At 43.1% G+C, this 11,514-nt stretch overlaps 1 protein-coding gene across 8 annotated transcripts in view; it reads left to right on the top strand.

The window, feature by feature from the left end:
- Positions 1–11,514, top strand: part of ppp1r9a (protein phosphatase 1, regulatory subunit 9A) — a 371,465-nt gene that overhangs the window by 277,694 nt on the left and 82,257 nt on the right. For all 8 annotated transcript variants that reach the window (XM_068004352.1, XM_068004343.1, XM_068004329.1 and 5 more), the window contains one exon: positions 2,526–2,718. In XM_068004352.1, coding sequence (XP_067860453.1) covers positions 2,526–2,718 — 193 coding nt within the window. The remainder of the gene's footprint in view (positions 1–2,525; positions 2,719–11,514) is intronic.

The raw sequence follows: 11,514 nt of genomic DNA, 5'->3' as shown, positions 1-11,514 counted from the left end.
GTGGATTATCAGGGAGGTTTGCCAAGAGCTAAGACTAATTTTTCTTTAATTTCCTGGCTTAAACTTTCCTTTTTTTTGAAGAATTTCCCAATTTCCATTTCCAAAGATGTTTGGAAAATTTTGATTAGTGTCTCCATTATCTCCTCCCCAGTCTCCTTCCGTATTTTGGAATTCATAGCATTTGAGCATGGTGACTTTTCTATTTTTATTCCTATTATCTTCTTACTATAGTGCCCTTTTGTTTGTTTATCTCCAGTAGTTGCCCATTCATATCTCTCAAGTACTGCTGCAGTCTTACTTTTACCTTCCTTTGTTAAAACTGAGGCAAAATACTTACTAAGTATCTCTACCATTCCCTCTCTCTCAAGTACAAGATAATCACCATCATCTCTAAGTAATCCCACCCTTTCTTTAATTATCCCATTACATCTTATGTCCGAATAAAATCCTTGTTATTTTCCTTTATGTTGACTGGCAGTGTTCTTTCTTACTCCACCTTCGTCTTCCTAATTTTTTTTTTCTCACTCTCTAAACCATTCATATTTCTTAATTTTTTTCTGTGTTATTTCCCGTATTTATCATGTGCTTCCTTTTTAAATCTTATTTCCCCACAACCTTTCTATTTATTCATGAAATCCCTGCTTTTGATGTGCCACCTTTCTCCTAGTGGGACTGCATTTAACCTATACCGTATCCATCACATATTTAAATATTTCCCACTGCTGTTTGATCTATTGTTTTTTTACAACCAATTAATCTGTACTAGGACTCCTTTCATAGCATTGAAATTAGCTGATTACCAGTCCAACACTTTTATCTTGGACTCCTCTTTTTCTTTTCAATGTGAACATAATTAGGGTATGGCCAGTATTTCCCAAGTGCTCTCCTATCTTCAGGTCACTTAACTTGTCCTGTATCTAATTTTGGATATGCTAAAGATTTTATTTTTGTTGAATATGATTTTGACTATGAAATTGTGATATCACTCAGTAAAAACAAGTGTGTGTTTTTAATTCCTTGGCATCAAAGAGGCTGTTAGTCTGCACTTAAAAAGTACTGAATAAGTAAGTCAGCATTATACAAACACTGATGTTTCCAACCTTTTTCCAAAGGTTGGTGAAATTTTAAGTAGATGTAATAAGAAGTGAGATAAGTAAGTTTAGAACATTATCATTCACTTCTAGGGCCATAGATGAAATCTTCCTCTCTGAAAGCTGGAGAAGTCCATGAGTTTATGCATTTTTGCCCTAGTTCCTATTGGGCTTAAGTCCTCAGTACAAAAAGACAGTACAAAAGTAAACATGATTTAACACTAAATTAGCTGTCTCACTGAAAGAAGGAACAAAAGTTACTGCAGCGGAAATAAACATATCCCACTGCTTTGTGGGATACTTTCCTGAAGTACATTGTTTGGTCAGTTGAAAATTTTCAGTAGATTTTCTTCTCTCTGGATTGAAACAGGTTTAATGTCAACATTAAAGAATGAAATGCAACGTGGCTTTTACTGTTTAACATTTTCTAGTAATTGATAAATTACGTGTTACAGATTTTATTTGTTTTATTAAATTTACTCTACCAGCGGTATTATATCCGGTAAATGAACAATACTTAATATAGATGTAGTTGAATAAAGATTTTAGCAAGTATAGATATTTTTTATCCTGGTCACCATGTAGCTTCCTTCAGTCCACACTTCAGGAAAGATAGCAAGGCCTTGGAGAGCGTGCAGAGGAGATTTACCAGAATGATGCCAGGGATGAGGGACTTTAGTTATGTGGCGAGACCAGAGATTCTGGGATTGTTCTCCTTAGAGCAGAAATGGTTAAAGGGAGATTTGATAGACGTGTTCAAAACTATGAGTGGTTTTGATAGGTTAAATAAGAAGAAACTGTTTCCATTGGCGGGTGGGTCGGGAACCAGAGGACACAGATTTAAGATAATTGTCAAAATAACTAGAGGGCATAAGAGAAGAAATTTTTTTACGCAGCGAGTTGTCATGATATGGAATGCACTGCCTGAAAGGTTGGTGGAAGCAGATTCAATAGTAACTTTCAAGAAGGAATTGGATATATACTTAAAATGGAAAAATTTGCAGGGCTATGGGGAAAGAGCAGGGGAGTCGGATGATCATTCAAAGAACTGGCACAGGCATGAAGGGCCAAATGGCCTCCATCTGTGCTGTAAGATTTTATGATCCTTTAGGTAGGAGAACGGGATCTTCTGAATCATAAATTATTCCACAACTACAGTCAGTCCTGTTTAGCTATTCATCCAGAAGAGTTAGTTGTGTAAAGTTTTTGTAGCCAACAATTGGCAAATCTCCTGGCAGTAGCAAGTGGATTTTCAATTCAGGATTAAGGAAAGTAGTTTGTAGGCTATGACAGTTTATTTTTTCCCCCTCAAAACAAGCTATCTAATGTCTTGCAAAGGGATGGTAAAGTTATAATAAGAATTTCACTTCTTTATTTAATAACCTAATTTGTTTACAGTAATCCTATCTCTTGATAAAAATTCTTTTTTTCTAGATTACAGAACTGAAGGTCGAGCTTCAAAAATTAACAAGGACCAATGGGACTCAAGTGAACAACAATAACAACATATTTGGAGAGGAGCAGGAAAGGAGAACATCACTTGTGGATACAAAGAGAGAGCTTCCTCTTAAAGCTATCGATAGCATGACAAGAATGCAGGAGTATCACTGCGACGATTCAATTGAAGGTGAGGAGATCTGATATAAGTAAAGGGTTCTTACTCATTTTAATCCTTCCTAGTCTGACTTGGCGAAACTGGTTAGAATTCCTATTATTGTTGATAATTCACCATTAGAGTATCTAAAATTTTCTAAAATGGGAATTTTCAGCTTCTAATTGAAAGTCTGCAGACTAAGTAAAAATGTTCTTTTTTGAGAACTGAATATCTTTTGCTGTTTTTATGCTATGCAAATTTCTATTGCATACTATGAAATGGTGATATTTCTTTATATGTCCATTATTTAAGTGACTTGAGCACAAAATCTAAGTTGACTCCAGTGCAGTACTGTTGGAGATGTCGTCTTTCAGATGAGATGTTAAACCAAGGCCCTCTCAGGTGGACGTAAAAGATCCCATGACGCTATTTCGAAGAAGAGCAGGGGAGTTCACAGAATCCTAGAAACTTACAGCACAGACGGAGGCCATTCGGCCCATCATACCTGTGCTGGCTCTTTGAAAGAACTATTCAAACCAGTCCCACCCCCCAGCTTTTTCCCCATAACCCTGCAAATTAGTCCTCTTCAAGTACATGTCCAGTTGCCTTTTGAAAGTCTCTATAGAATCTGCTTCCATCACCCTTTCAGGTAGTGCGGTCCAGATCTTAACAACCCTCTGTGTGAAAAAAATTTCTCCTCATTCCCCTCAAGTTCTTTTGCCAGTTATTTCAAATCTATGACCTCTGTTTACCGATCCACTTGCCAGAGGAAACAGTTTCTTTTGAATACCTCTATTAGGTCTCCCCTTAACCTTTGCTGCTCTAAGGAGAACAATGCCAACTTCTTCAATCTCTCCACATAACTGATTTCCCTCATTCCTGGTGTCATCCTGGTAAACCGCCTCCGTACCCTCTCCAAGGTCTTGACATCCTTCCTAAAGTGTGGTGCCCAGAATTGTACTCAATACTCCAGCTGAGGCCTAACCAGTGATTTGTAAAGATTTAGCATGACTTCCTTGTTTTTGTATTCAATGCCCCGATTTTCAAAGCCACGTATCCCATATCTTAACCACCTTATCACTTGCCCTGCCACCTTCAAAGATTTGTGAATATGCACCCCCAGGTCCCTCTGCTCTTGCAGCCCCCTCAAAATAGTACCATTTACATTATACTGCCTCTCCATGTTGTCCTCCCAAAGTGCATCACTTCACACTTATCTGCATTAAATTGCATCTGCCACGTGTTTGCCCATTTCACCAGTCTGCCTATGTCCTCCTGAAATCTGCTACTATCCTCACTATATTTAGCCAAGTTTTGTACCACTCTGTGCCTTCAATCCCATAGCCAATTACTTACCCAAGTTACCACCGTCTCTTTAATCCCATGAGCTCCTGTTTTCCGAATAAGCCTGTTAAGTGGTACTTTATCAAATGACTTTTGGAAGTCCACATATACAACATCTACTGCACCACCTTCATCAACCCTCCCTGATACTTCATCAGAGAACTCAATCAGGTTAGTCAGACATGATTTGCCGTTGACAAATCCGTGCTGGCTGTCCCTTATTAACCCATGCTTCTCCAAATGAGAATTAATTTTGTCCTTGACAATGGTCTCTAGTAATTTTCCCACCACCGATGTTAGACTGACTGGCCTGCAGTTACCAGGTTTATCCCTCTCCCCTTTTTTGAATAGGGGTGTAACATTTGCAGTCCTCCAGTCCTTTGGCATCACTCCCATATCCAAGGAGAATTGAAAGATTGTGGTCAGAGCTTCTCTCCACTCTTGCTTCCCGCAGCAGCGAGAATGTATCCCATCTGGACTGGATGACTTGTTAACTTTGAGTGATGCCAACCTATTTAGCACCTCCTTTCCATCTATTTTTATCCTCTCCAATATCTCTACTCCCCCCTCCTCTACTGCGACATTAACTTCATCCTCTTCTTTTGTGAAGACAGATGCAAAGTACTCATTCAGTACCTCAGTCATGTCCTCTGCCTCCACAAGAAGGTTTCTTTTGTTGTTCCTAATTGGCCCCACCATTCCTTTAACTAACCTTTTATTGTTGATATGTTTAGAAATTATTTTTGGATTCCCTTTTATGTTACCCGCTAATCTTTTCTCATATTCTCTCTTTGTCCCTCTTATATGCTTTTTCAATTCCCCCCTGCACTCTGTATTCTGCCTGTTTTTCTACAATATTCTGTACCTGACATTTATCATTTCATTAGCCTTCTTTTAATGTTTTATTTTAACCTCTATTACCTTTGTCATCCAGGGAGTTCTAGCTTTGGATGCCCTACCTTTCCTTCTTATGGGAATATGCTTGGTTTGTACCTGAACTATCTCCACCTTGAAGACCTGCCATTGCTCATTTACTGTTTTCTTGGCCAATCTTTGTTTCCAGTCCACCTGTCCGAGATCCCTTCTCAAATCACTGAAATTATCTCTCTTCCAGTTGGGTATTTTCACCTAGGATTTTTCTTGCCCCTTTCTGAAACTACTTTAAACCTAATTATATTATGATCATTATTACACAGATGTTCTCCCACTGAAACACACTCTACTAACCTTACTTCATTCCCTAGAACTAGTTCCAGCACTGCTTCCTTCCTTGTTGGGCTAGAAACATACTGATTAAGAAAGTTCTCCTATACTCATTTTAGGAATTCTTCACCCTCCTTGCCCTTTACTCTTTTTTTCCCGGTCTAGAATCATAGAATGGTTACGGCACAGAAGGAGGCCATTTGGCCCATCGAGCCCGTGCCGACTCTTTGTAAGAGCAATCCAGTTAGTCCCATTCCCCTGCTCTTTCTCCGTAGCCCTGCAAATTTTTTCCCTTCAAGTATTTATCCCATTCCTTTTTGATTGAATCATTGAATTCAATTGAATCTGCCTCCACCACCCTTTCAGGCAGCGCATTCTAAATCATAACTACTCGCTGCGTAAAAAGCTTTTCCTCATGTCGCCTTTGGTTCTTTTGCCAATCCCCTTAAATCTGTGTTCTCTGGTTCTCGACTCTTCTGCCAACGGGAGCAGTTTCTCTTTATTTACTTTGTCTCAACCCTTCATGATTTTGAACACTTCCATCAATTCTCCTCTTAAGCTTCTCTGCTCTAAGGAAAACAACCTCAGCTTCTCCAGTCTATCCACGTAACTGAAGTCCCTCATCCCTGGAACCATTCTAGGAAATCTTTTCTGCACCCTCTCTAAGGCCTTCACATCCTTCCGAAAGTGCGGTGCCCAGAATTGGACACAATACTCCAGTTGTGGCCGAACCAGTGCTTTATAAAGGTTCAACATAACTTCCTTGCTTTTGTACTCTATGCCTCTATTTATATTATATCTATGTTAGTGTAATTGAAGTCCCCTACTATTACTGCTCTATTATTTTTACATTTCTCTGAAATTTGCCTATGGATTTGCTCTTCTATCCCCTTCTCACTATTTGGGGGTCTATAGTAAACACCCAGCAATGCAACAGCTCCTTTTCTGTTCCTTAACTGTAACCAAATAGATTCAATCTTTGAACCCTCTAGTATATCTTCCCTCTGTAGAATTGTAATATTATCCTTGATCAATATTGCCTCCGCCCCCCTGCCCCCCGACTTTCTTTTTTCCTTCCCTATCCCTCCTGAATTTTTGTAAACAATTTTACAACACCAAGTTATAGTCCAACGATTTTTATTTGAAATCTACAAGCTTTCGGAGGCTTCCTCCTTCCTCAGGTAAATGTCAGGAGCTCCTTGAAGCCTACGCATTTATACATCGTAGAACAATACATGGTGTTTACAGACTGCCCCTGCAACTGCCCGTTGCCAAGGCAATCACCGTGTTCAGACAGAGAGGTGTCACCTACAGAACCCCCGAATACACATTCAACAAAAAAACAAACAGGAAAAAAAAACACAGAGAGAGAGAGAGAGAGGCAGAAACATCCGGAAGGCAGAGAAAGCCAGCAAATGACCCATTATATTAAAAACAGATAGCTTTTGTTCGCTGGTGGGGTAACGTGTAGCGTGACATGAACCCAAGATCCCGGTTGAGGCCGTCCTCATGGGTGCGGAACTTGGCTATCAATTTCTGCTCGACGATTTTGCGTTGTCGTGTGTCTCGAAGGCCGCCTTGGAGAACGCTTACCCGAAGATCGGTGGCTGAATGTCCCTGACTGCTGAAGTGTTCCCCGACTGGGAGGGAGCCCTCCTGTCTGGCGATTGTTGCGCGGTGTCTGCATGGTCTCGCCAATGTACCATGCTCCGGGGCATCCTTTCCTGCAGCGTATGAGGTAGACAACGTTGGCCGAGTCACAGAAGTATGAACCATGCACCTGGTGGGTGGTGTCCTCTCGTGTGATGGTGGTATCTGTGTCGATGATCTGGCATGCCTTGCAGAGGTTACCGTGGCAGGGTTGTGTGGTGTCGTGGACGCTGTTCTCCTGAAAGCTGGGTAATTTGCTGCGAACGATAGTCTGTTTGAGGTTGGGTGGCTGTTTAAAGGCGAGTAGTGGAGGTGTGGGGATGGCCATAGCGAGGTGTTCGTCGTCATCGATGACATGTTGAAGGCTGCGGAGAACATGGCGTAGATTCTCCGCTCCGGGGAAGTACTGGACGACAAAGGGTACTCTGTTGGTTGCGGCCCGTGTTGGTCTCCTGAGGAGGTCTATGCGATTTTTCGCTGTGGCCCGTCGGAACTGTCGATCGATGAGTCGAGCGTCATATCCCGTTCTTACCAGGGCGTCTTTCAGAGTCTGTAGGTGTCCATCCCGTTCCTCCTCATCTGAGCAGACCCTGTGTATTCGCAGGGCCTGTCCATAGGGGATGGCCTCTTTGACGTGGTTAGGGTGGAAGCTGGAAAAGTGGAGCATCGTGAGGTTGTCCGTGGGCTTGCGGTAAAGTGAGGTGCTGAGGTGCCCGTCTTTGATGGAGATTCGTGTGTCCAAGAAAGAAACTGATTCTGAGCTTGATGGTGGGATGGAACTTGTTGATGTTATCGTGTAGTCTCTTTAGTGATTCTTCGCCGTGGGTATCTGGTGTATAGCGTTGGTTGGACCTCCAACCAACGCTATACACCAGATACATTGACGACATTTTCTTTCTATGGACCCACGGTGAGGAATCACTAAAGAGACTACACGATAACATCAACAAGTTCCATCCCACCATCAAGCTCACCATGGACTACTCCTCAGAATCGGTTTCTTTCTTGGACACACGAATCTCCATCAAAGACGGGCACCTCAGCACCTCACTTTACCGCAAGCCCACGGACATCCTCACGATGCTCCACTTTTCCAGCTTCCACCCTAACCACATCAAAGAGGCCATCCCCTATGGACAGGCCCTGCGAATACACAGGGTCTGCTCAGACGAGGAGGAACGGGATGGACACCTACAGACTCTGAAAGATGCCCTGGTAAGAACGGGATATGACGCTCGACTCATCGATCGACAGTTCCGACGGGCCACAGCGAAAAATCGCATAGACCTCCTCAGGAGACTAACACGGGACGCAACCAACAGAGTACCCTTCGTCGTCCAGTACTTCCTCGGAGCGGAGAAACTACGCCATGTTCTCCGCAGCCTTCAACATGTCATCGATGACGACGAACACCTCGCTATGGCCATCCCCACACCTCCACTACTCGCCTTCAAACAGCCACCCAACCTCAAACAGACTATCGTTCACAGCAAATTACCCAGCATTCAGGAGAACAGAGTCCACGACACCACACAACCCTGCCACGGTAACCTCTGCAAGACATGCCAGATCATCGACACGGATACCACCATCACACGAGAGGACACCACCCACCAGGTGCATGGTTCATACTTCTGTGACTCGGCCAACGTTGTCTACCTCATACGCTGCAGGAAAGGATGCCCCGGAGCATGGTACATTGGCGAGACCATGCAGACACTGCGGCAACGGATGAACGGACACCGCGCAACAATCGCCAGACAGGAGGGCTCCCTCCCAGTCGGGGAACACTTCAGCAGTCAGGGACATTCAGCCACCGATCTTCGGGTAAGCGTTCTCCAAGGCGGCCTTCGAGACACACGACAACGCAAAATCGTCGAGCAGAAATTGATAGCCAAGTTCCGCACCCATGAGGACGGCCTCAACCGGGATCTTGGGTTCATGTCACGCTACACGTTACCCCACCAGCGAACAAAAGCTATCTGTTTTTAATATAATGGGTCATTTGCTGGCTTTCTCTGCCTTCCGGATGTTTCTGCATCTCTCTTTTTTTCCCCTGTTTGTTGTTTTGTTGAATGTGTATTCGGGGGTTCTGTCTGAACACGGTGATTGCCTTGGCAACGGGCAGTTGCAGGGGCAGTCTTTAAACACCATGTATTGTTCTACGATGTATAAATGCGTAGGCTTCAAGGAGCTCCTGACATTTACCTGAGGAAGGAGGAAGCCTCCGAAAGCTTGTAGATTTCAAATAAAAATCGTTGGACTATAACTTGGTGTTGTAAAATTGATTACAATTGTCAACCCCAGTCCATCACCGGCATCTCCACATCATATCCCTCCTGAATACATTGTAGCCAAGAATGTTTAGATCCCATTAAGAACATAAGAAATAGGAGCAGGAGTAGGCCATATGGCTTGCCCATGTTTAAGCCAGGTCTCCGTCATAGGCACTATATCATAACCCCATGTGGCAACTTGTGCCTGCAGCTTATCAACCTTATTTATAACACTCCTCACATTAGCACACATGCATTCCAACATCATACTAGTCTGTTTTACTTTCATCCTCATCTACCTCCTGCTCTTTCTACGCTTTCCCATTAGCAGAAGGGTCAAGAACCAGAGCACATTGATTTAAGATGATTGGCAAAAGAACCAATGGTGACATGAGGAAAAACTTTCTTATGCAGTGGTTAGGATCTGGAATGCACTGCCAGAGGGGGTGGTGGAGGCAGATTCAATCGTGGCTTTCAAAAGGGAACTGGATAGGTACTTGAAAGGAAAAAACTTGCAGGGCTGCGGGGATAGGGCAGAAGAGTGGAACTAGCTAGATTGCTCTTGCATAGAGCCGGCATGGACTCGATGGGCCGCATGGCCTCCTTCTGTGCTGTAACCTTTCTATGATTCTATTCTTTATTCTGTTGCTGTTTGTCCCTCCTAGTTTTCTCTGCACCTTGTCTCTCCTCTTTGCTGCTACATCCTGGTTCCCCCCCTCCTGCCAAATTAGTTTAAACCCTCCCCCAATACCCCAGCTGAGGCCTAACCAGAGATTTACAAAGGTTTAGCATAGCTTCCTTGCTTTTGTACTCTATGCCCAGGATCCTGTATGCTTTTTTAACAGTCTTAGCAATTTGTCCCGCCACCTTCAAAGATTTCTGTACATAAACCCCCAGGTGTCTCTGTTCCTGCACCCCATTTAAAATTGTACTATTTAGTTTATATTGTTTCTCCTCATTCTTTGTTCCAAAGTGCATCACTTCACACTTCTCTGCGTTAAATTTCATCTGCCATGTGTCTGCCCGTTTCACCAGTCTGTCTATGTCCTTCTGAAGCCTGTTACTATCCTTCTCACTGTTTACTACTTCGCCGAGTTTTGTGTCATCTGCAAACTTTGAAATTTGCCCTGTATACCCAAGTCCACGTCATTAATATATATATCAAAAAGAGCAGTGGCCCTAATACCGACCCCTGGGGGATACCACTGTATACTTCCTTGCAGTCTGAAAACAACCGTTCACCACTCCTCACTGCTTTCTGTCCATTAGCCAATTTCGTATCCACTAAAAGCCTACTGTACCTGGTATTCCCTGGCAGTTTCCCATCCAAGTACTAACCAAAGCTAACGCTGCTGAGCTTCTGAGACCAAATCGGATCGGGCACTATCAGAGCACCATGGAAGCCAGAGTTCTCTTCGGTGTCCTGGCCAACATTTATCCCTCAACCAATATCACTAAAAACAGATTATCTCGTCATTTTGCCCATTCAGGAAATTGTGGGCAGAACAGTCTTGCGGGGCTGGATGGCCTACTCTTGTTCCTGTGTTTCGATCTCATTGCTGTCTATGGTACCTTGCAGTGCACAAATTGTCTGCTGCTTTTCCTACGTTACAAAAGTGACACCACTTCAAAAATACTTCTGTGGCTGTAAAGCACTTTGGGACGTTCTGAGGTTGCGAAAGGTGCTATATAAATGCAAGTCTTTCATTTTTTTTCTCTCTATACGTTTAATATGTAAAACTCGAGAATACAGGAAACTCCATAAACTCCGCTGAGTTGAAATATCATTGGTGCTGTAATGCAATATGTAAAAGAATGGGTAGGATGTGGGTTTGTGTTGCATTTTCATATGTGATCTGTTCTTGACCTGTGCCATCAACTAAGAAATAGTACAAAGCCCAGGTGTTTCTGCAAAAAAGCCAAGGAGAATCAGAGTGTGCATGACCTTGGGTGACGGGGGAATTAGCAACATTGACATGACCTGGGTGTAATAAGAACATGAGAAATAGGAGCAGGAGTAGGCCATATGGCACCTCGAGCCTGCTCTGCCATTCAATCAGATCATGGCTGATCTTCGACCTCAACTCCACTTTCTTGCCCGATCCCCATATCCCTTGATTCCCCTAGAGTCCAAAAATCTATCTATCTCAGCCTTGAATGTACTCAACGACTCAGCATTCACAGCTCTCTGGGGTAGAGAATTCCAAAGATAGACAACCCTCCAAGTGATAAAATTCTTCCTCATCTCAGTCTTAAATGGCTGTCCCCTTATCCTGAGACTATGCTCCCTAGTTGGGGGTTATATACTGGCATGGATAGAGGATTGGCTAACTAACAGAAAACAAAGAGTCGGGAT

This window comes from Heptranchias perlo, chromosome 2 (assembly GCF_035084215.1).
Source record: "Heptranchias perlo isolate sHepPer1 chromosome 2, sHepPer1.hap1, whole genome shotgun sequence".
Taxonomy (NCBI): Eukaryota; Metazoa; Chordata; class Chondrichthyes; order Hexanchiformes; family Hexanchidae; genus Heptranchias; species Heptranchias perlo.
The sequence above is the reverse complement of the archived record's forward strand: the minus strand, read 5'-3'. Positions and strand labels throughout refer to the sequence as shown.